This window comes from Sciurus carolinensis, chromosome 5, assembly GCF_902686445.1.
Source record: "Sciurus carolinensis chromosome 5, mSciCar1.2, whole genome shotgun sequence".
NCBI classification, from domain to species: domain Eukaryota; kingdom Metazoa; phylum Chordata; class Mammalia; order Rodentia; family Sciuridae; genus Sciurus; species Sciurus carolinensis.
In genome coordinates this window covers 86,448,737-86,475,164 of record NC_062217.1, presented here as the reverse complement: position 1 = coordinate 86,475,164, position 26,428 = coordinate 86,448,737, and the positions used below count along the sequence as shown (strand labels likewise).

The following is a 26,428-nucleotide window of genomic DNA, read 5'->3' as shown; positions in this document are numbered from 1 at the left end:
TAAGGATCTTTGCATCTATATTCATCAAGGATATTGGTCTAAAATTTTCTTTCCTTGATGTGCCTTTTCCTGCTTTGGGTATGAGGGTGATATTAGCTTCACAGAATGACTTTGGTAGGGTACCCTCCTTTTCTATTTTCTGGAATACTTTGAGAAGTATTGGAATGAGTTCTTCTTTGAAAGTCTTATAGAACTTGGCTGAGAATCTGTCTGGTCCTGGGCTTTTCTTGGATGGTAGGTTTTTAATGGTGTCTTCTATTTCATTGCTTGATATTGATCTGTTTAAATTGTGTATGTCCTCCTGGTTCAGTTTGGGAGGAGCATATGTCTCTAGAAATTTGTCAATGTGTTCGGTAATTTCTGTTTTGTTGGAATACAGATTTTCAAAGTAGCTTCTCATTATGTTCTGTATCTCAGTGGTGTCTGTCGTGATATTTCCTTTTTCATCACAAATTTTAGTAATTTGAGTTTTCTTTCTCCTTCTCTTTGTTAGTGTGACTAAGGGTTTGTCTATTTTGTTTACTTTCTCAAAGAACCAACTTTTTGTTTTGTCAATTTTTTGAATTGTTCCTTTTGTTTCAATTTCATTGATTTCAGCTCTGATTTTAATTATTTCCTGTGTTCTACAACTTTTGCTGTTACTCTGTTCTTCTTTTTCTAGGGCTTTGAGCTGTAATGTTAGGTCATTTAGTTGTTGACTTTTCATTCTTTTCTGGAATGCGCTCCATGCAATGAATTTTTCTCTTAGTACCGCTTTCATAGTGTCCCAGAGATTTCAATATATTGTATCGTCATTCTCATTGACCTCTAAGAATTTTTTTATCTCCTCCCTGATGTTTTTTGTTATCCATGTTTCATTCAATAGCATATTATTTAGTCTCCAGGTATTGGAGTAATTTCTGTTTTTTATTTTGTCATTGATTTCTATTCTCAGTCCATTATGATCTGATAGAACACAAGGCAGTATCTCTATTTTTTTGCACTTCCTAAGGGCTGCTTTGTGGCATAACATGTGGTCTATTTTCGAGAAGGTTCCATATGCTGCTGAGAAGAAAGTGAATCTGCTCATTGAGGGATGGAATATTCTATATATGTCTATTAAACTTAGGTTATTGATTGTGTTATTGAGTTCTATGGTTTCTTTGGTTGGTTTTTGTTTGGAAGATCTATCTAGTGTTGACAGCGGTGTTTTAAAGTCACCCAGAATTATTGTGTTGTGGTCTATGTGATTCCTGAAATTGAGAAGGATTTGTTTGATGTAAGGGGATGCACCATTGTTTGGGGCATAAATATTTACTATTGTTATGTCTTCCTGATTTATGGTTCCCTTAAGCAGTATGAAATGTCCTTCTTTATTTCTTCTGACTAACTTTGGCCTGAAGTCCACTTTATCTAAGAATGGAAATCCCCGCTATTTACTGAGTCCATGTGCATGGTAGGTTTTTTCCCATTCTTTCACCTTTAGTCTGTGGATGTCTTTTTCTATGAGATGAGTCTCTTGCAGGCAGCATATTGTTGGGTCTTTCTTTTTAATCCATCTGCCAGTCTATGTCTTTTGATTGATGAGTTTAGGGCATTAATGTTCAGGGTTATTATTGAGATATGATTTGTATTCGCATTCATTTGGATTATTTTTGGTTTTTAAGTTTGCTTGGTTTCACCTTTGAGTGGTTTTTCTCTAAGGTAGTTCCTCCCTTTGCTGACCTCCATTGTTGTTTTTCATTTCCTCCTCATGGAATATTTTGTTGAGAACATTCTGTAGTGCAGGCTTTCTATTTGTAAATTCTTTTAACTTTTATTTATCATGGAAGGATTTTATTTCATCTTCAAATCTGAAGGTTAGTTTTGCTGGGTATAGGATTCTTGGTTGGCAACCATGTTCTTTCAGAGCTTGAAATATGTGGTTCCAGGCCCTTCTAGCTTTTAGAGTCTGGGTTGAGAAGTCTGCAGCTATCTGTATTGGTCTCCCCTATATGTAATCTGATGCTTTTCTCTTGCGACCTTCGAAATCCTATCTTTATTTTGAATGTTAGGCATTTTCATTATAATGTGCCTTGGTGTGGATCTGTTGTGATTCTGTGCATGTGGTGTTCTGTAAGCCTCTTGTATTTGATTTTCCATTTCATTCTTCAGGCTTGGGAAAGTTTCTGGTATTATTTCATTGAATAGGTTGTTCATTCCTTTGGTTTGTATCTCTGTGCCTTCCTCAATCCCAATAATTCTTAAATTTGGTCTTTTCATGATGTCCCATAGTTCTTGGAGATTCTGTTCATGATTTCTTACTGTCTTCTCTGTTTGGGCCACTTTATTTCCAAGATTAAATATTTTGTCTTCATTGTCTGGGGTTCTGTCTTCCAAGTGGTCTAGTCTTTGGTGATGCTTTCCATTGAGTTTTTTATTTGGTTTATTGTTTCCTTCATTTCAAGGATTTCTGTTTGGTTTTTTTTTTTTGAGAATCTCTGTCTCTTCGTTGAAATGTTCTTTTGCTTCCTGCAGGTGCTCTTTAAGCTTATTGGTATTATCATTCATTGCCTGCATTTGCTCTCTTATCTCATGCTTTGCTTCATGAATCATCTTAATCTTGTATAATATGAAGTCCTTTTCTGACATTTCTTCTAACATACTGTCATTGGATTCTATTAATATAGAATCTAGATTTGTTTGGATCATTTTCTTCCCTTGTTTTTTCATGTTGTTCACATATCTTCCCCTCTAGCAGTGCAGATCTCTGGGGTATTGCAGATTTCCCCCTATAGGCTTATAGTGGCCCTATAGGTTTCCAAAAGCCTTTCTTTAAGAGGAGATCAATATTAGCAGTGCCCAATTCAGACAGTATGCAATCCTAGACCAAATAGCCCCTATGAGGACAATAAGAAAATTGTCATAATAAACAAAATGAGTTCAAATATTACCTTCAGTAAAACAAACAGATTTGCAATAAGGTCTGCAGTTTCAAATGGAGGACAAAGAGGATGCAGAGGGATGTAGAATGTGGCTGTTAATGGGATAAGAAAAGAATATACAGAAGTTCTAGATAATAGAAAGGGTGAGAGTGTAATCAAAAGAAATTGAATGTTAGCATGCAAAAAAGGGAGAAAGAGACTCTGAGGGAACAGGTAAACAAAAGGAAAAGAGAGCAAGAAAAGTAAAGAAATAAAAACTTAAATTTTTTCAATAAGGAGAAAAAAGAAAATCAACAGTATAACAGTCATATAGTAATGAAATTACTAGGTGATATTTAAGCATATAAGGAATAGGCCATACAAGTTACTTTCTTGTACAAGAAGGCCTATAAGATACATTCCTGCCATATAAGTAGCTATCTTTTTTCTCATACCTGTTCTGTTTTTTACATGCTGAGAATTATTTTCTTCTCTTGATATTGATGGATGTTGCCTGGGGGGGTTTTTTGGTTTTGGTGGTTGCTAGAGTCTAAATTCAGTACCTCATGTTCGGCAAGCACTCTTATCACTGAGCTGTACCTCCAGCCCTGTTTTTTTCCCCCCACTTTGAATTCATTACTTTTGTTTTCTGAAATCCCATAGCATTTGTGAAAATATCCCTGAAGTTTATTCATTTTATGTGTTATATCTGGCCCGATTGTCTGCCTGTTTGGCATCTTATTCATCAGCACACAGAACATTTGGAGACCTTCTTGTATCCTCATACTCTACTAGCATTCTTGGTACACAAATGGAGTTTAAATATTTTCAACATGACGATTTGTGACGTGTCACTTGTTTATGACAGATTTTTAACCAATCAGAAAGGGGATCAATACAAGTTGTATGTAATCCATTAAGTCCCAAGTGTTCAATTTTGCAAAAATTTCACTGAAATTGATGCAGTGCATTAAAATTGTTTGGAAATCAGAGACTAGAACTTAGGTATCCTTTATTATAAGTAAGAATGAAAATACAGATAGTCCTATAGTTAGGGACAGAGGATAACACAGTACTTATTTATAGATACAAGCCAACCTATAAAATAGGACATTGGAGGACATCAGGCAAATGTAACATCCTTTTATACATTACACAAAATACAAACAAGTGACTTTTATCACCTGTTCAACAATTATTTTGCATGACATAGGTGTTTTCACATTTTTGTTCTTGCTATAATATGACTTCTCATGTAAAATCTGGTATAATATTTAATAGTAGTAGGGCTGGGAGTTTTATGCTTTCTTCCTCTTGGCAGTTTCTCATTGTGTCATTTGAGGTATGCTGAGCAGATTTCTCTTTGGAAATTCAACACATTTATGAGATCTCTTGTCTTTGTTCACAGAGCCAATTTTTTTTTAACCTCTGATGGATAAGGAATATTTGAAGACCAACCAATTGTGTCTGTTCATACCACCATTGAACGCTTTATGTGTGCCCACTGCCTTTGGTTGAGGCACATTGACTCTACTTTGTTTTTTCCTTCATTGAACTTTTCCAAGAGGTTCTATTATATTGTAGTTCATTTCAACAATGATACATTTATTATCTAATCATTTTACAATGAGAATTTCAGTATTGTATTGAATCTATAATCATATGATCCTCTTTTTCATCATTGTGGTTGTTTTAAGAGGACACTTTAGTCTGTTTTCCCTCATGGTAACTATAACTTAGATTCTGATATTTCAGTGATGTACTAACTAGTCATAACCAGTGAGTAGATCTTTGAAAAAAAAAAATACAGTATAATTTTGGATTTGCTACCATTTCAAGCATTTGCAGAACAACCTTACTTCCAAGTAAAAGATCATTTTTATTTTTCTGAGCACTTTTTCACAAACAAGTTAAAGTTGTAGCAATATCCTAATAACTGCCCAGTGTTTAGAATTTTTAACCAAATCTTCAGTGTATTGTGTCTATAATAACTGATAATCATTTCATCCACTGTCAGACATACTTCAAAGATAGTGAATTTCATGCATGGCAATTTTTTTGTCGGGGTGTGGCTACTGAGGATTGAACCCAGGACCTTGCACTGATTAGGCAAATGCTGTATTGCTGAGCTACATCTCCAGCCTTCATGCATGACTTTTTGAATCAAATTTTTAGAAGTTGAATTTTAAAACCTTTATCTTCAGTATTCTCTTGCCGTTCATTATTGTTGAAAAGTATGTGATACTTCTATGATTTTTTTTTTGTGTGTGTGTGGCCCTGGGGATTGAACACAGGGCTTTGTGCTTGTGAGGCAAGCATTCTACCAACTGAGCTATAGCCCCAGGTCATGATTTCTTGACATTGCATTTAAAAAAATTTTTTTTTCTTATTTTTTTATTGTAAACAAATGGGGTACAACTTGTTTCTCTGTTTGTACATGAAGTAGAGGCATACCATTTGTGTAATCATACATTTACATAGGGCAATGGTGTTTGATTCATTCTGTTATTTTTTCCCTATCCCTCCCACCCCTCCCACCCCTCTCACCCCTCTTTTCCCTCAATACAGTCCCTCCTTCCTCCATTCTTGCCTCCCTCCCACCCCCCCATTATGTATCATCATCCGCTTATCAATTAGATCATTCGTCCTTTTGTTTTTTGAGATTGGCTTATCTCACTTAGCATGATATTCTCCAATTTCATCCATTTGCCTGCAAATGCCATATTTTTTTATTCTTTGTGGCTGAGTAATATTCCATTGTGTGCACGCGCGCGCGCATGTATGTGTGTGTGTGTGTGTGTGTGTGTATCACAGTTTCTTTATCCATTCATCAATTGAGGGGCATCTAGGTTGGTTCTACAATCTAGCTATTGTGAATTTTGCAGCTATGAACATTGATGTGGCTGCATCTTTGTAGTATGCTGATTTTAAGTTCTTTGGGTATAGGCCGAGGAGTGGGACAGCTGGCTCAAATGGTGGGTCCATTCCAAGTTTTCTAAGGAATCTCCACACTGCTTTCCAGAGTGGCTGCACTAATTTGCAACCCCACCAGCAATGTATGAGTGTACCTTTTTCCCCACATCCTCGCCAACACCTGTTGTTGCTTGTATTCTTGATAATCACCATTCTAATTGGGGTGAGATGGACTCTTAGTGTAGTTTTGATTTGCATTTCTCTTATTACTAAAGATGGTGAACATTTTTTCACATATTTGTTGATTGCTTGTAGATCTTCTTCTGTGTAGTGTCTGTTCATATCCTTAGCCCATTTATTGATTGGGTTATTTGTATTCTTGGTGTAGAGTTTTTTGAGTTCTTTATATATTCTGGAAATTAGTGCTCTATCTGAAGTATGAGTGGCAAAGATATTCTCCCAATCTGTAGGCTCTCTCTTCACATTACTGATAGTTTTCTTTGCTGAGAGAAAGCTATTTAGTTTGAATGTATTCCAGTTATTGATTCTTGCTTTTATTTCTTGTGCAATGGGAGTCCTGTTAAGGAAGTCTGATCCTAAGCCAACAAGTTGAAGATTTGGATCTACTTTTTCATCTATAAGATGCAGGGTCTCTGGTGTGATTTCAAGGTCCTTGATCCATTGTGAGTTGATTTTTGTGCAGGGTGAGAGATAGGGGTTTAGTTTCATCTGTTGCATATGGATTTCCAGTTTTCCAGAGCACCATTTGTTGAAGAGGTTATCTTTTCTCCATTGCGTGTTTTTGGCACCTTTTGACATTGCATTTTTAATGATAAATATACTCAAGTCTTCTTCATTTGACCAATAGTTTCTTATGGAGGGTAGTTTATGTATGAAAGCACAGGTTACAATTTGTCAGCAAATAACCACAAGTTGAACACATTATAGTTTGTCAGGCAGTTGTGCAGTACACCACACATAACTATGCGGTATACATTGTCCCAGTCTCCTTTTTATAGGACAACTGTTTTGGAGCATTGATAATGTTAAACAGTACATTCCTTGAAATAAAATGACATTGTAGTTTTAGAAGATGCTCTCATGAATGCATTTTATATGTCCGTTGTGTATGTAATATTTTGTTCATTTCAACTTTTAGTGGAAGTAACTTTTTCAGTAATGCTTAAGCCGTGTTCACAATGAATTTACAAATATTTTCAAATGCTCTAATCATTCACTTAACTATTTTTCTCAAAGGACTGGACCTCTAAAAACCTTATTTCACAGTTTCACATATATATAAGTGGTATATTTGTTGCTCAGTTTCTATAGGTATTCCACATCTGGGACAAAATAGATTAAAAATTTGTTTTTCCCATGTTTCCTTTGATTCATTTCCTTTGGTGTTTGGTACTGGGGATTGAACCCAAGTCCTTATTAGTTTTTATTTTGAGATATCTCTCAAAGTTTTTGAGGCTGTCCTCAAACTTGCAGTCCTCCTGCCTCAGCTTCCTAAGTAGGTCAACAGCCAGCTCTGTGGTTGATTTCGAATTGACTGTGAAGTTTTTTTTCTTTTTAAATAGAGACATAACAGTTTATCTGAATTACATTTTTTGTAAGACTGTACATATTTTCAAGATACTGCTTCAGTCCTAGTAATTTTTTTGTAAATATGTATTTTTTAGTTGTAGATGGACACCTTTAATTTTTTTTTTTTTTTTTTTTTTTGTGTTGCTGGGGATGGAACCCAAGCACTCTGCCGAGTGAGCTATCTCCCCAGCCCAATTTTTTAAAATTTATTTTTATGTGGTGCTGAGGATTGAACACAGTACCTCAAACATGCTAGGCAAGCACTCTACCACTGAGCTACCATCCCAGCTGATGTCCTGGTAGCTTTTGAAGTATTCCTTTTGGTCTTACCTTCATATTCTTTATCTCATTCTTTCAAATTACTTCACTGTTATCAAATTCTCTGTGCCGAAAGTATTAATGTTATTATCTACTAACTGATTTTGTTAACTTTAGTTAATAACCAGAAATCACTTTGAATGTTAAATTTTTTCATTAAAAACTTTTTGTTTGTTACCATGATCATATAGGTTTTTAAATGTGCATGAATGATTAATCTTTTGTGTGTGTGTGTGTGTACACACGTTCTGGGGATTCAACACAGAGATGCTTATCGACTGAGTCACTTCCCCTCTGAGTCACTTTTTTGTACTTTGTTTAGAGACAGGGTCTTACTGAGTTGCTTAGGGCCTTGCTAAGTTGCTGAGGCTGGCTTTGAACTCTTGATCCAGGCATGTACCACCGTGCCTGACTGCTTTATCATATTTTAAGATACATTCCTAAAAAACTTGGAACCATAGCTGCTCAGTGGAAAAAGGATCTAAAAGTTTTCAAATTCTTGCTTTGAAGTACTTTTGATTATTAAATTTTACATTTCATGCTTTGTTTAGTTTCTTCTGTCAAATAACAAAGAAGCATTTTTTAAAAAACTCTTCCTTTTCTAGATTTTCAGTTTTTACTTACTATATGTAGGAATTCTGTTAAACTAAGTAAGGGAAAATATTTTTGAAGGACAATTAGCTAACAACCATTGTTGGATTGAACTTAATTTGGGAGTCGTAGCTGATAGTTTGCATCCATATGAAGACTTCCGACTCTAAAACTGATTAGAGATTAACAAAATTGTTTTGTAGAGACTAAAGATGTAATGAAAAATAGAACTGTGTTTTTCATAACTCAGATGTGGTTTTAAAAAATTATCTTTTTATGTTTCACATTTTAGAAATATGGAAAACTGACAACTTGTACTGGTTGCCGAACACAATGCAGGTTTTTTGATATGACTCAGTGTATAGGTCCTAATGGATATATGGAGCCATATTGTTCAACCGCTTGCATGAATAGTCACAAGACAAAATATGCAAAATCACAAAGTAAGTTTCAGGTATTTGAAAAGTTAAAGAACTTTAATTTTTTTTCAAAAGTAAGTGCTCTATAATTTTGGTTTTATACTTGTTTTTAATCTGGATTTTTGAACTTATTTTTTTATTATCATACCATTTACTGCAAACTCGTGATTATTAGATCATTCCAGTTTTTTGAAGTGCTCTCCCTATCTCTTAGATAAAATTTTCGTTCCATCCAAAAATTATCTAAAATATAATTTTTGATATATCTATTTATGTTTGAGAAATAATGTCAGTCTTTTTTATGACAGCATTTTTTAAAAAGTGCAAATAATCTTGAATATTTAAGGTGCAAATAGTAAAAGAAATAGTTTATAGAAGGTTCTATTTTAAAAATTTCAAAAGTCATAAGATAAGAAAAAACTTGTATTACTTTATAAAGAAATCAGATATGTACCTTTTCTTTCCTAGGTTTGGGAATTATTTGCCATTTTTGTAAGCGAAACTCCTTACCTCAATACCAAGCCACAATGCCTGATGGAAAACTGTATAACTTTTGCAATTCCAGTTGTGTGGCTAAGTTTCAGGTTTGTTATTTGTTTTGCATAACCCCCATCCCTAATTAAATACACATAGAAAATAATCAGTGCAATATGCTTTTATCTGTTAATTTTTATATAGTTTTTTGAGGGTCTAATGGGAGGGCAAAGATTCTAGAATGAGTCACAGAACACCTGGAAAATAAATTTTAATATAGTTGAGCTCAATGTTTGTTGTATGATATTTTGGTTTGAATAAAATGTGAATCAGAAGGGGAACTAAATGAGTGGAGTATGTAGGTTTTTTTTAGCCTAGAAAGAAATGTTAAGCATATCTACTTTCCAAATTAGAAATGAACCATGTAGAGGAAATTAGAGTAGACTTCTTATAATAGGCCTTAATTTAATATAGGATCAATTTTAGGGAGACATTGGTAAACATAATGAACTTTCTGACATAGTTCTTCAGAGTTGGAATATGGATAATCTCAGAAGATAGTATTGATTTAACTGGTTGACCACTAGAAAGGCATAGTTTAGAGGGGATTCAAGCATTAGTTAGGTAGTACTAGTAGGTTTACCTGTTGTGTGTGAAAATTTCAGGGTATTGTCCAAAGATTCAAACCAGTGCATAAAGCCATGCTTCATGAGTTAATTCATCCAACATTCTACTTTATTCCAGGTACTGTGCTCTATGTTTATTTAACCTGAAAATATAGTCACTTAAGTATGTTACAATAGTTACTGCAACAGCTATAGCATTTAATTTTAGGTTGCTTTAAGTTCAGCCAAGTGGATGTTTTTGTTAAGTTATATACTCACTAAATTAAGATGATAAATCACATTCAAGACTGAATTTTTATTTTAGAAGTTGAGATCATGGCCATTTCATATAATCTTTTAGTAATATCTTTCTACTTTGTTAGCTTTTCTTAACTAGAAATTAAGGAATAGCGTTTAATTCAAGGAGAAAAGGAGAGTATTGCATATTGCTTGTCAGATGTTAAAAAACTGTCTTCCATTTTAATGTTGGGTAAATGGAACTGTCAACTGAAAATGTTTTAACTACTTTTTAAAATTCAAACTTTTATTGCTTATAACTTGATGTAATGCTGTCTGTGTACTCTGTATTTTAAAGAAATACTTAATTTAGACTCTTGATTTTGAAGAATGCATCCAGATACATCTATATGCAGCCTCATCACTGTTGGCTAATGAATAATAAAAAGTTGACAAACAGAAAGGCATTTTTTCCCCTTTTTCTGGAAAGCAGACGATGTATTTGAACTTTGTGTGTTTACTGGATGTTTTTCCTTTTAAAAGTAAGATAATAGTTTAGAACTTAGTCTGTTTGGACTGTTATAACAAAATATCTTAGAATGCATAGTTCATAAACAACAGAAATTTATTTCTCACAGTTTTACAAACTGGGAATTCCAAGATAGTGCTGTGACAGATTTGCTCCTTGTGAAGGCCCTTTCTGTAGAGTAGAGGTTAACTTCTCATATGTCCTCATGTGGTTGAAGGAGCCAACAAGCTCCCTTGAACGATTTTTTAAGGAAACTAACAAGATCAAGAGAAGGGCCCAGAGACCTCTTAATCCTATCACATTGGAGGTTAGGATTTCAACATGTGAATTTGGAAGGATCATAGACATTCAGACTGAAATGTACTCAAATTTGTTTTAACAGAATAGTTAACCTTAAATGAGGTTCAATTCTTTTGGTACCTCTAAGGATAATTTTTTTTTTTTTTTCATTTTATCTTTGGTATTCAGTGATACTAGATGTATTAAATCTGCCGTATTTTATTTTTTCTGCGGACTTTAATTGTGTTGTAGTGTATACAAATGTTTAAAAAATGATAAAATATCTTTTTCTCCACTGTTCCTTCAATTTTATTAATTGTTCATGGATTTTGATTATGTAATATATATAATGTGTGATATGGCTTAAAAGACTAATTATATACCACTTTAATCACTACTCAGATTAAGAATTAGAAAAACATTGTTTAAAAACCATGTATGCTTATGTCCTATGTTAATCTGTAAATTATTTTAACTTTTAAGAAATGTAATAAGGAGCTAGGGTTGTAGCTCCAGTGGTAGAGTGCTTGCCTAGCACACATGGGGCATTGAGTTTGATCCTTAGCACCACATAAAAAATAAATAAATAAAATAAAGGCATTGTGTTTATCTACAACTAAATTTTTTTTTAACTGTAATAAAACTAAAATGAATTCCTGGTATGAATAGTAATGTAGGCCATAACACCACTGATGGACTTCAAATGAAATTGTGGCATTGATGTAGTGAGACTGATCATTAGTACATGAGATATTTGGAGAAAATAATTAAGACCTAGTGTTTTTTTGTTGTTGTTGTTAATTTTGTGGCTTTTTGTTTTGTTTTTTCTTTTTTTACTTTTATTTGCTACTTCAGAATTTGGGCAATTAACCTCAATATTATTGTTTAAATTTTCAAGTGAAGAAAACCATAATTGAATTGTATTTTTCCTATATATTTTAGGTAAATAGTAATCCTTTGATTAAAAAGCAATAAATTTCAATTTTATAAAATAGTATGTTAGCATAATTTTTAAAGACAAAATTCAGAAATACAGTTTTGTATGCTGAAACAATATTTAACTGATACATGTGACTTTCTATATATAGTAGATTTTTCATAGTAATCACAAGTAGTAATTCTCCATGCCCAACTCAGTCTTTTATTCTTTATTTTAGGCACTAAGCATGCAGTCATCTCCAAATGGCCAATTTGTAGCACCAAGTGATATTCAGTTGAAATGCAACTACTGCAAAAATTCCTTTTGTTCAAAACCGGAAATCCTGGAATGGGAGGCAAGTCACATTTTGTTATGTATTTTATGTATATAGCTAAAATGAAAATTAAGTAAAATAACTACTATTTCTTAGTAGGTGTGCTTTTCAGATTTTATGGTGATTGGCTTAGTAGTTAATGTGGGAGTAAAATCAACACAATCTATCTCTTTTGGGTTAAGCAAAAATTATTGAAGTCATATTTGCAATATATTATGCCCATAAGATAGTACAGAATTCTACTTTGTTTAGCTGTTTACCTAGAGCAACTTTGTCAATTTTTTCCATTTTTCTCCTTGGCCTCAAAGATATTACCTTCAGTACCTGTAAAAATTAGAATTTGTTAGTCATACCACATTGTCATTTAACTTTGTATAATTGTTTCAATAAAAGAATAGGAGTATAGATCTTTACATTAACTTTAGTTTATTTTCCCTTCCTTATCACTGTTACCTTCACCAGTTTACTTATTTACTTGTCATGTCCTTTTGCCATTAGCACCTATGAGCATGGACTTTTATTTCCATAAGGGGATAGTAAGGGATGGATAAGTGGACAAGACAGCCGTGGTTGCCCATTGGTTTCTTGAGTAGTACTCACCTTTGTTCCTTCTGTGTTTTCACTCTTTTGACAGGATGGTGTGGGAGGTGGTAATAAAATGGTGAATAAGATGTAGAACTAACAATAGATTGCTCTTAAGACAATTAGTGATTGTTGGCATGTCACTCAGTATCTTCAGTCTTAGGTAAAAGATGGTACCCCAAACTGAACTGCATGATTTCTAAAATAGTTGGAAATCTGAAATTTTATCACTTTAGTGCTTGAAAAATTTTTTTAGTTTATTATTTTGTTTGGTGCTGTCTCCAGAACATTTAAATCAGTTGATTTTCTGAGACTGTTGTTGGTTGGCATCCAGTGATGATTTTTAGCATTAATATCCTCTTTAAGTTGACAGCAGAAAAAGTGTTGAAGACCCAACAACAAAGAATAAAGGAATGAGGGAATGAGGAAAGAAATCCATTAGTAAGCACATAAAATAGTGTCACACAGAAAGTGAAAATCCTGGATCAAATTTTGATAATACTAGATGAAAATGAGGTCCTCCCTACCATGTATGTGTCAGTGTTCCCCAACTTTTGCAATCTTGGTGTGTTGCTTTTATTTGCATGGATGCAAGTGTTGGAAGCAGGCTGAAGGAAAGCTTGTCTTGTTCCTCAGGAGACTGAGAGTTCAGGGCCCCTTGCTACTTATTTATTCCTTGGTTGGCAGTTGTGGTTTCTTTGTTGCCTTTGTACTCTTAAAACATGTTACATATTCATAATGGGGCAACTTTCAACTGATGATTGTCTTAATTATTTTGAGTTTATATTTAGGCTCTTTGACCTTTATTTAGATCTTCACATTTTTTTGATATCTATTAAGTAGATGTTTTAGAATTAACCTGTATCTTTCACTAATAATGGGGAAAAAATTACTGCATTCCAGGAAGTTTTCATTTGTTTATAACTACTTGACTGGGCATTTGAAAAGTAGCTTTAGTTATTATGGGTTTGGGGCCAGGATAAATAACTTAACAATTAGTAACCATGTTCCAATCAAGAGAACCAACTCAGTCTTAAGTCTCACAGCACACTGTGGGATACCACCAAATTGAATGCTTTCACCATGATACATCTGTTACAGGAATCTATCATGGTGTGACAGGAATGTGATTGAATCTACTCAACAGAGAATATTTCTTTTTGACTGAGAATGTTTTTAGTATCATAATTCTCATCTTTCTGTAACTTACTCATGTTCTGTCTTCATTGTTTCTTTCCTGTTTATCAAATTCTATTAGCAATATCAAATTGCCATCTTACTGTAGTGATACTTAGACTGTTTCAGGGTGGTTAATGGTTTTGAATTTTGTAGAGCTGTGTTTTATATTTCTCTGTAAATTGGTTGAACTAGGTGTATGTTGCCTATAGGAAATGTATCCCCAAGGATACTAATATTAAAATAGGTAAATGATTTAACTTTGTTTCTATAAAAGTGGTTTATTTCTGAAATTTGTTATTGAGGTGGTTGTCATATACTTACCAAGGTTCCCATTGTGCATTTAGAACAAGGTGCATCAGTTCTGCAGCAAAACTTGTTCAGATGACTATAAGAAGTTGCATTGCATAGTTACATATTGCGAATACTGTCAAGAGGAGAAGACTCTTCATGAAACAGTAAATTTCTCTGGCGTTAAGAGACCTTTCTGTAGTGAAGGCAAGTGTATATACAGTATTGTTCATAACTTTTATTGATATTTAATGTTTTTTGCCAAAGCATTTTAAAAAAATATATAAATACCTATGACCAGAGTAGCTGCACATTTTAATTTAGCTGAATAAAAAATTGAGTTCACTTTTCTACTTGCTTATTTTGTTATATTCTGTATGTATTTTAGACTTCTGGGCCTCAAGGTTTTCTCTCTAAAAAATTGATAACCACTTTTCCATTATAAGGACATTTTGAGAATCAATAAAATATTATGATACCATGCCATCTCTGAACCTATGCATTGTGGTCTGAAAGTTCGTTTTCTAAGTGAATTAGAATTGTTGTCCATTGGCTTAATTTTCCTACCTTTTTACTGCATAGCCTACAAAGGTTTTCCATATATAGGTTGAACATTGCTAATCTGAAAATCTGGAATTCAAAACTTTTTAAGTGTCAACATGATGCTCCAACATTGTTGGATTTCACAGTATTTCAGATTTTGGAATTTTGTATTAGAGAGACTCAGTAAAATCTGAGAATATTAAAAAAAAACAAAAAAACAAAAACCAAACTCCACAACCTGAAACCTTTTGGTCTTCCTGTATTTCAAATAAGGAATACTTAATCTATACCAGAGAGAAAAATCACATGCAACAAGAACACTGCAGTGGGAGAAAACTTTTAGTTTTAAATTTGGGTTGCCTGGGAGTTACTCTGGGTTCTGTTATAGCATATTCAAGAATTGCCCTTCTTCTCTTCTATACTTTTTATTGCTGTGGTTCCAGGTGGCAGATTATAGAAATAAATTCTAAACCAGTCTCTCCAAAGATGTGAACCAGGATTGTAGCTGTGGGTTTTTTGAACTCTTGTCATGCATTTCTCAAATGTTGCATTCTTATTCTGACTTTCACTTGAGCCAGAAAAATTGGCTCAAGTCACTGAGCTTTCAGCTTTCCTATCTGCTGTCTTCATCAGTTGTTTTCCAGTGATTTTTTTTTTTTTTTAAATCTACTTTTTCTATGGATTTCTAGTACTAGTTTGGTGCAAGAGAAAGGTTGGAAAATTCTCAATGCCAGCAGTAGGAAATGAAAGAAAGATTTATAACTAGTGACACCAATTATACTTTTCACATCTAATATTTTATGTTAGTAAGTAGGTACTATTTATAAAAACAAGGCACTCCTACTTAGGTTTAATTGGTACATTTCACCTAGAATGAAAGGCCACCATATTTTACTATTGCTTAAGAATAAAGGTATAATGAAAAATGATAAATCCTAAAATGTTAAGATTAATTCCAAATTTTTCTTTTTACACTTGTTTTTGTGTAGTAACAGTCTTCCTCGTTCACATGTATGAATACATTTATGTTAATTGTTCACATGTCAGTGAACTTGTATCATTTAGATTCCCGTATGGATTTTAATAAAATTATTAGAGAGTAACAGACTGATGATTGACATTTAAGAGCATAATTTTCCATTGGATGGGCTTAAAAACTTAGATGGGTAAAAATAAATTAAAAAGGATTTGTATTTTTTCCTGTTAAATACTATTTTTGCTTTCTCTTATTTCATCTAGTTTTCTGCTGAAACCTGTTAGAAATAGTATTACCACCAAAATCTTAATTAGATAAAGTTAATAAAGGTAAATTTTTAAAAGTACTTTTTAATGTAATTCAAAATAACAGAAAAGTCTTAGTACACAAATGATTGAAAATTGGTTAAATAAAAAATTGCAGTTCATTCCAGGTAAAGTGGCACATGCCTGTAATCCCAGCGGCTTGGGAGGCTGAGGTAGGAGGATGGTAAGTTCAAAGCCAGCCTCAGAAACTTGGCAAGACCCTATCTAAAAAAATGGGCAAGGCTGGCTGGGGATGAGGCTCAGTTGTTAAGTACCTCTGGGTTCAATCCCCGTACACCCCCCCAAGCAAAGCAAAACAAAAACTGCAAAATACAAAAAACAAAAAAAACTTGGAATTCATGTTCACAAGTGGGAAAGATAATTTAAAAGTATGTTGAGGATAGAAAGTTTGTTGTGGAGGTGTCATTTGAGCTCATTGTTACAGGATGGGTAGAATTTCGTTAGATCACAAATGAGTAAAAAGTCATTCTAGTTACTTGGCACAGTTTGAATACAAGTATGGAAGATGGTTTAATCCTCAGATATTACAGGGCATATATTAGATTTGTAAAAATACTTAATATTTTTATGTACTAAGTAAAAAGTATTTCATTAAGGGAATAGATAACAGTATTGTCTATGGACAAGTCAGTAAACAATTTATACTTCTTTGAAGGATTGATGTAGGGTAACAGGTAGAAAATTTGGCTAAAATGATTACCTAGTTGAACATGTCTGTAAATTTACCCAGAGCTTGTCAGCAGTCTGTGTTATTCATTTCTCTAACATGCTTATTTGTGTTTTGCTTTCTCTGATACTTAAGATTCTATTTAATAGAGCGGATAAAAATAGTTCTGAGACATTACTAGATTTTAACACCTTAAAAGCAGCATTGTTTGAACCAGCTTGTTAAATGTTTTCTAATATAATATTCTATATTCTGTTCTAGTTTTTATAGATTATTGTGGATCACAGTAGATTTTAGAGTTTTGATCAGGAGGGAAAGGACTTTATATGCAAATTTGTTGGATACTTTTTAAAACTAATAATCTACTTATAAAAATCTTAAAATTTGACTTTTCATGTGTCGTTGATTTTAATATTTAAAACATTTTTCAGGCTGCAAACTGTTATACAAACAGGATTTTGCAAGGCGTTTAGGATTAAGATGTGTTACCTGCAACTATTGTTCTCAGCTGTGTAAGAAGGGTGCAACTAAAGAACTTGATGGTGTTGTGAGAGATTTCTGCAGTGAAGACTGCTGTAAAAAATTTCAGGATTGGTACTACAAGGCAAGTAAATCCAGATTTTGATTACTTTGGCAATAAATCCAGATTTTGATTACTTTGACGAGTCTTTCAATGAACTTTGTAGTTACTACCTTAATAAATATAGTAACATTTATTTTTAAAACCTACACACTTTAGGCCTAGTCCTGGATTTACTGTTCATTAAAATTATTTTGCATTTTAGCCAGGCATGGTGGTATACGCCTATAATCCAAGTGGCTCAGGAGGCTGAAGCAGGAGGATTGTTTGTTCAAAGCCTCAGCAGTTTAGTGAGGCCCTAAGCAACTCAGGGAGACTGTCTCTAAATAGAATATAAAAAAGGACTAGGAATGTGGGTCAGTGGTTAAGCACCTTTGGGTTCAATCCCTGGTTCTGGATCCAAAAAAATATTTTGCATTTCAGTTATTTATAACTTGCAGTAGGATTTTTATTATCTTTTTTATTTAGTTATTACTAAAGATTAGATTATACTTGTATTTTTCAGTGATTTAGTTCAATGGATTATTTCTCTAAACTTTGTTGTGTTTTTTCACTAAATAGAAATATTTTTGATACCTCCATTATCAGTTTTGAGTATTAGTATTGGTTGGTCTGGATGTGTTTTTAAAACACTTTTCCTTTTTTGCCTTTTTAATTGTAGAGTTTTGGAGACTTTCAAATTGATAGGACACTTAGTAGAGACCAAAACTATTTAATTTGAAATTGTAAATAAGTGTGTGTTTTATGAAAATTTACCTTTAAAAGTCAAATCCCCTTTGGCCCACTATATTAGCTTTTTCTTTTTCTTTTTTTTTTTTTTCTTTTTCTTGTGTGTGTATGTGTATGGTGTATGAGAATGAATATAAATTTGAACTTTGGTGGTTGGGTGTTAACCAAGAAAAAAATATTAATTTTCTGTGTTGATAACATGGAAAACCATCTCAGTGCTAAAATTCTATGTGCAGCTGCATGTGATAGACACCATGACTTCAAAATTGTGATAGATATCTCTACAGAAACAAACAATAAAATGGCTGTTTAGTTCACTTTATAAAAGTTGGTTAGTGTTAAAATTACTTGGAGAATTGTAGAAATTCTTGGCTTGGTGTTTGAATATCTGTGACTCAATATAGTAACTGATATTTTATAAATAAAAAGGAAGATAACTTGTCAGAGATAAAATAATGGAGGCTGAGGGTTTTGGTGTACTTTTTAAAAAAATTACTTCATTATTTTAATCTTATTTCTGAATGAATGAAATTTTAAAGTTCAGGTTCATATGTTAGAAATACACAGAGGACAAAGTCACAAACACCGTCTCACTTGCATTCATTTTAGTGTCTAAACCAGTGTTTGGTTCTATTGTAGGTAGTAGTACAAATATTTCTTTGATGGTCTTAAATGCTTAGTTTTAGTTTCAAGCACATCTTTCTCTTCACCATTTAGATTTTATTCATTCATTCATTTATTCATTTATTTAACAGCACTGGGAATCATATTTATTTTACAGCTAGGCTCCTCACACATAGTAAGCAAGTACTCTACCACTGACCCTACATCCCCAGCCCTCCTGACTAGGAATTTTAACATAATATTTATTTATAGAACTTTATCTGAAACATAGAGATTTCAAAATCTACAGTATAAAACTCTAGATTATTTAAAGCAATCATGGAAAGCCACTGCCACAATTATTAAGAATAATTAATAATATTTGTTGCTTTATTAATTTCTTAGCTACTAGTTAAACTGGATGTCAATTTAAAAAATTACAGTAATTTATTTAAGTTTCTAGATCAGAAAACTATGACAAGAACCATATTTGAAATTAATAACTTTTATCATTTGGTCCATTCATTGATCAAGATATTCAGGAAGAATGAAAATGGACAAAATCTAGCGAAAAATGGGATCTTTTTTTATAAAGTAAAAGTAAAAAAAAAATCTGTCCCTAGATTGACTCGCATCATAAAGGATAATTGTGTATGAATTTTAGTGGTCCTCCCCCTTTTTATGTTAAATTGTGGACCAGGTGGGGCTGATTGCTAGATGTGGATCAGATTGGGTGTGTGAAGATAATTATTGTTTTTAAAAGTAATTAAAACTGATGGAGGAAGGAGGGACTGTATAGAAAGAAAAGAGGGGTGGGAGGGGTGAGGGGGAAGCAGAAAAAATAACAGAATGAGTCAAAAACTATTACCCTATGTAAATGTATGATTACACAAGTGGTGTGCCTCTACTTCATGTACAAACAGAGAAACAAGATGTATCCCATTTGTTTACAATAAAAAGTAATTAAAACTGGATATTTTAAAACATGAACTTGACAATCTTGTTATTGATATTAAATCAGTATGTTAAAGCTTTTTACATTTTTATTAAACTTAAAAAACTAAAATATTTCAAGTTAACATTTCTAATTTTCCCATCAGAAGAGCTTGCTTCAAAATTACTCAGGTCTTATGCAACTAAGCTAGGAAATCTGTTCACTAACCAGAAATTTTCAAGGTAATAATTTTAGGATTCTTCTACTAACATATTATTAGGGCCCTCTAAATTATTTAAAAATAATGAAATGGATTGTATTAATTTGGTTTACCAATGTTCATTTAGTTATTCATCTTTATAATGCTAGTCTTGATTTATGGTAAATGTAGGGAACTTCACCAATTAGAGAAATGACACTAATTTTTTCCTTTTTTAAAAGAATTTTATTGTCTGTATGACTTGATTTTTTTTTTTTTTATCAGATATTGTTTTATCACATTTGGCAGTAATCACTGATAAACTTATGTGTTGTATTTTAAACATTTTAATTTGAAACATCTAAAACCATTCCTTTTTTATGAAGGCTGCAAGGTGTGACTGTTGTAAATCTCAAGGAACTCTTAAAGAGCGAGTGCAGTGGCGTGGAGAAATGAAACATTTCTGTGATCAACACTGCTTACTACGTTTTTATTGTCAACAAAATGAGCCCAACATGACAACTCAGAAAGGACCTGAAAACTTACATTATGGTATGGAGTAATTTAGGTGGGAACTTGAAAACCCTATGTATCAGTTTGTATTTTCTTAGTTTTGAATATAAAGCACTGATAATGAATAGTTGATTTTGGAGATAGTTTAATAGCAACTTAAATGCCATAGTGTTTCTCTGCAAAGAAGAACCCCATATAGTATTTTAATCGGTACAGTTCATTTCTTGCTAATTGAAAAAAATAGTGTCTAGTTGGAGCAGAGAGAAGCTGAATAAAATTATAACAAAATTTTAAAAAATCATCTATCATGTGACATTTTGTAATTTTAAATGAAACCAGTTTTTATCAAATTATATGTGCCTGGTGTAAAACAGTAAAACATCTAAAAACAGTATTTATACCAAAGCAGTTACGTTCAGAGGTAGCAAAATGAAGAGTTAATTATACCTATTAATCTGTATATCTGTACTTTCTACTCAAATGTTAAATTCTTAAAATGGTTTTAAATATTTTATTCACTAACATCTTAAATTTTGAAGTGATATTTGTTTTATTTAAACTTTTTTTTGTTTATCTTTTAGATCAGGGCTGTCAGACATCCCGAACCAAAATGACGGTAAGTATTGCTTAAATACAGTGTGAAGTTGTGATTTTATAATTCGAGGGTGAAAATAATTAGGGCAATGTAATCTGATTATAATAATAAGCTGTGATTTCCTTTGTTGAGATATTGGAAGTTATTAGCTGAGTTATTAATACTAATGACTTTCATACATGCTAGGAAACAGAAGTGGAATTAATTGGAAACTCCAGCCAGGTGAGGAAGATAGACATATCAAGGGCATTTGAGTTGAAGTTCTTGTAATAGGTACATCTGTAAGATGGTAGCACTAGTATGTTTGAAAAGATGGACTGTATATGGTTCTCAAAGACTGACTAAACTAACTGTAAACAGTTGAGTAGGAGGTTCCCAGGTAGATAGGCACGAAAAGTAGGAGGAATAATGTGCACAGCAAATATGTGTTTGACAGAGCTATACATTAGGGTCAAGCTTGAAGGGGATCTTTGATTGAATAATGGAAAGTGAGACTGAAAGGATAGAGTGAATCAGATTATGTATTTTTAAAAGAGATCTGATGATCTATGTTGGTGATTAGGATCTGTGAGTTTTTAAATTGGAGAAATACACCAGATGTCCTTTTGTACACCTCCACCCCCCTCCTTCTCTTGTATTTGGCCTTTTTTTTTTCTCTTCCTTTTTGATGTAATGCATCAAATTCTGCTTCTGTGTTGCCATGAGTTTTGTAGTTGAAAGTTGCATTTTGTATATATTGACTGCTAAAGACCAAAAGGAATTCTTTTGCTACACTTTGAAGAACAGTGAGGCACTGCCTCTTTATGCTTTGTCTTCTGGAATTTCAAGCATTCTTATTCAAATGGAAGCTCTTCAGGAGTCCTTTATTGGCATCACATTTAGTCTCTGGATTAGTTCTTGTGGTAAGAAAGACTAGAGGAGTGAGTGGGTCTTATTAGTTCCTAGCTATAGTAAGAATCACCTAGCAGGATTTCAAGACCTTCTGATTTCTTTTTCCATCTCAGAAATTCTTATTTTAGAAAAGTTGTTCAGGTGATTCTAATATGTAAGCAGAGATTGAGAATCACCAATACACAGTGGACCTTCTATATCTTTGGGTTCCCTATCTGCAGATTCAGTCAACCTAGGATTGAAAATACTGGAGTAGAATTCCAGAAAGTTTCAAGAAACAAAATTGCCATATGCCAGGCATTGTGCTGAATCCACATGAATGAAGTGATGTTGTAGGCACACTGTGCTGTAGCCTCCTACCATTTTATAGATATTCTGTCTCTCTTCAGTACTCCTCTATTATTTGCCTGTTATACAACGTAGTTAAATGTACACTGGTTGTGTCTGTGTCAAATCTGCATAAATGTTTTTCCCGACACAGTATAACACTTATTTTTGTAGCATTTACACTATATTTGCTATTATAAGTCATCTTGATATGATTAAAAGTACATTGGAGGATGTGCTTAGGTTTATACAAATATAGCATTTTATATAAGGGATTTGAGTATCCGCATATTTTGGTATCTGTGTGGTCTCCCCCAATCAAATCCTCCCCCATACTAAGGGATGACTACAGATGAAAGATCAGTGTTTTTACATTCATTCTGTTCGGTGTTTGTTTTTGATGTTGATAAGTGGGACATAGCCCTAGAAAAGTAAGAGTGCTTTTTTTCTCTTTGCTTTTCCTTTTCTACTCCTTGTGGAAATAACATTTTTAAGTTAGATAATTCAGAAGTACTTAAAGTATTTAGCTGAATTATCTGATTTTATAATACCAGGTATTTTCATCCTTCATAAAGAGTATAAAAATGATTCCCCTCCCCCGTTTTTAAAAATGGTACTGCTGATTGAACCCAAGACCTTGCACATGGTTGGCAAGTGTTCCACCACTGAGCTACATCCCTAGCCCTTTTCATCTTATTTTGAGGCAGTTTCACTAAGTTGCCAAGGCTGGCCTTGAACTTCGTGTGGATCCTCCTGCCTCAACCTCCCTGATTTGCTGGGATTACCTTGCCCAGCTTTTATTTTTGTTATATTTGTGCAGTCAGCCAGTAAGGTACCTCCTTACTGCATTTTTGATGAGTTAGGAAAGTCAGGGTACCTTTGTGACTTTTGCAGTTGTATCATTAAGTTCCTTCCCATTTTTCCTTTGTAGGTTTTTGGAATTTGCACCCATGTGCCCCAGAGAATGAAAGTGTAGTTAGATTATTTTGTGGCAAGTTATTTCAGTGCTGTTTGTTTGTTTCCTTATTTGTAAAATCAGGGTGAAAATGGTACCCACCTCAGGTTTGTCACATACTAAATGCTGAACACATAACTGTTTTGTTCCAGATCTCATGGTGGCAAGTGGCAGTGTATATGGCAGTTAATAACACATTCTTTTGCATCAGATGAATCTTTTTTTTTTTTTTTTTTTTTTTGGAGGAGGGGTACTGGGAATTGAACTTAGGGGCACTGAACCACTGAGCCACATCCCCAGCCCTATTTTGTATTTTATTTAGAGACAGGGTCTCACTGAGTTACATTGCTGAGGCTGGCTTTGAACTCTTGATCTTCTGTCTCAGTGTCCTGAACCACTGGGATTACAGGTATGCGCCAGCCACTGTGCCTGACCAGATGAATCTCTGAATTCTAATTTCAGAGCTTTTAAACTTTGTGACCCTTGACAGGTTATGTAACTTCTAAGCCCCAGTTTCCTCATCTTTAAAATGGTAGTAATTGCAGTGTTTAAGTGGAAGAAATAAGATTTGCTGTTTTACATAGTTCCTGGCAAATAACAGGTACTCAACAGATGATAGATTTTGTTGTTATAATTTTCATTAGTTCAGATCCTTCAACATTGACCATAAGTAGCTATAGATCCTACCTGTTGATAAGCAAAAAGGCAAAAATACATTCTAAAACAGGTTGGAGTCTATTTTTCCATCAGATGGCCTGGATAATTGATATGTAATAGGTAATATTTGCAGAATGGCAAGGGGTGGAACATTGAGCAGTTGTAGGACATCTGTGATTTGGGACTTCCCTGTTATTAAGTGGGGGATATCAGAGTATTTTCCATTCAGACCAAACATTACCCAATGCCTGGTAAGTACTTTTGCTAAGATTTTCCTCTCAATTATAAAATCAAGGAGATCAAGGCACAGGAGGTTGAATGTCCTGAGGTCACCACAGCTGTGATGTTAGCACCAAGTTTCCTAGCTCCTCGTTCAGTCTCTGTCTCTTAGAGCTGATTAGTATGAGATTTGAAATCTTGATGAATCTGGCATTAAGTTCATTTTTGTGCCAACCTCCTTGTCCATATATATATTACTTGTAACTATTGAGTTACCTACTATAAATGGTTTACATTCTTCCATATCTTTAAAAAAAAAAAAAAAAAACTTACAGTGAGGCATGATGGTGCATGTCTATAATTGCAGTGACTCTGGAGGAGCCAGGAGGATCACAAATTGGAGGCTAACCTCAACAACTTAGCAAGTCCCTAAGCAGCTTAGCGAGACTCTGTCTCAAAAAAATAAAAAGAACTGAGGATGTGCCTCAATGGTTAATCGCCCCTGGCTTCAATTCCCAGTAGCAGAAACAAAAACCCTCAACAGGGAGGGGTTGGAAGAAAAGAAATCACAGATAAAAAATTTTAAGTATGATCAATCTTCATTATTTGTGATTCTGTATTTGTGAATGTCTATTTACCAGAATTTGCTTGTAATCCTAAATCAATAATGGACACTTTGACACTTGCAGAAAAATTTTGAGTCACCTGATTACATGTATTCCAGTTGAGGTAGATCAATACAGTGCTGTGCCTTTCCATTTCAACTCTCAATTTGTGAACAAATGTCCTTTTTACAATTTTATTAATGCTTTAGTTTTTGGTGCTTTTTGTTGATAAATTTGCTATTTACAAGGGCCCACAAATATGATGCAGAAGTATCAAGTATCTAGTATCCCTGAGTACAAGAAAACTGTAATGTCCATTATGGGGAAAATATGTGTATTAGATAAGTATCATTGAGTCAATGCTGTTGATATGAATTCAGTATTAATGAATCAACAGTAAAACTAGAGAAAGGAAGATAAAAATTTGCCAATCACTCCAAAAGCTGAAGTAACATCTATTGCAACAAAATTTGTGGATTTATAAGATAATGACACATTTTAAAAAGCATAGAGAACAGCTTTGTTGTGAGGCTTTCAGCTTACAACATGTTAAGCAGGACTAGGAAATTGTTAAACCCTTCTCAAGTAGTCCTGGCTGGCTTGTATGTTTTAAGGTGATATGATGTGAAAGAGTTTTGAACTTGAAGATGAGGTGGATTCTCCAGATCAGTACACTATGTGGAAGAATACCTATTATACAGGATAAAAGGGTTATGTTGGAAGAACTAGTTTTCAATACTAATGAGACTGGCTTGTTTATATTTACGAGGTTGTTGGCCTGAAAATAGTCTTCAAAACCCTTGACTTTAAATAATTCAGTTTGTACAACCTTGCCATTTTGCACCAATGCCAAGAACAACTTTTTAAGTGCAAACCCCTAATGATGTACGGAGGTTAAAATCCATGAACACTTCAAGAGGAAAATCTGAGCTATATGTTATCAAATGGAAGTGGAAGGAAAAGGCATGGATGGTGTCTGAAATATTCTGCGATTGGTTCCACAACTGCTTCACTCTAGAAGTTGAACACTGTCTTAGGGTGGAAACTTTGCCTTCATAATTTTATTGTTGGATAATGCCTTAGTCAGTTGCTGTGAAAAACTCAAAAAAATGTCCATCCCATTGTAGCAGTCTTTTTATGCCCCCAAACACAGTCCCTCACAACCACTCGATCAGAGTATACTAAAAGCTCTTTAGGTGCATTGTGTGAGAGTTTGCAAGGCTCTTGATGGCAACAAGGATACCACCATGATGGACAACTGGAAGTTAGTCACTCTGTGGAACTTACTGATCATGTTGACACAACTTGAGATAGCATCAAACAGACTGCTATTAATTAGTTGTTTGGAAGATGTTTACCCAGACTGAAAAAATTTCAAAGGCTTTGAAGATGTTACATAAAGCATGAATAATAGTATTAAGAACATAATGTGTATTGCACAGCAAATGAGTGGAGAAGGCTTGGTCAGTATGAAGGAAGATGGTACTGGTATGACTTCTGTCTCGGAAAAAATGGCCAGTGGCCTGGAAAAATTAGATTATGTGCTTGAATACAGCCTAAAATTTAAGCACCAGTGTATACGTGCCTTAATAGCAAGACAAGTAAAAGAATTGAGGTAAATATACTAAGCAAAGAAGGCTGACACTATTTGGGAGAATCTCTGACAGTATCATAAAGTCGTAAGACCTAGTTCCACTAACCTCTCTCCATGGGCACACTGCAGTCAGACAGTTTAGTACACAGTGCACTGCCTCATCATCCATCTTGTGACTTCACCCATGTAATAATATTTAATGATTTTTATAAGACTTCAAATGCTTAATCTTTGTGTCATGTATTATTTCAGGCCTTTATTTGCATTACTGTATAGTATATGGTATGTGTTCACATTATTGTATTTACTGTATATGATTTAGTATATATTTGCTGTGTGTGAGTGCTATGTGGTATGTATGTACTATACAGGTGCT

The 26,428-nt window shown here is 33.6% G+C and overlaps 1 protein-coding gene across 9 annotated transcripts in view; it reads left to right on the top strand.

Moving 5' to 3' along the window:
- The window catches only part of Zmym2 (zinc finger MYM-type containing 2), a 91,545-nt gene that overhangs the window by 44,302 nt on the left and 20,815 nt on the right, over positions 1-26,428 (top strand). For all 9 annotated transcript variants that reach the window (XM_047553024.1, XM_047553022.1, XM_047553025.1 and 6 more), the window contains 7 exons: positions 8,587-8,737; positions 9,182-9,297; positions 11,995-12,111; positions 14,196-14,346; positions 17,083-17,255; positions 20,083-20,248; positions 20,791-20,825. In XM_047553024.1, coding sequence (XP_047408980.1) covers positions 8,587-8,737; positions 9,182-9,297; positions 11,995-12,111; positions 14,196-14,346; positions 17,083-17,255; positions 20,083-20,248; positions 20,791-20,825 — 909 coding nt within the window. The remainder of the gene's footprint in view (positions 1-8,586; positions 8,738-9,181; positions 9,298-11,994; positions 12,112-14,195; positions 14,347-17,082; positions 17,256-20,082; positions 20,249-20,790; positions 20,826-26,428) is intronic.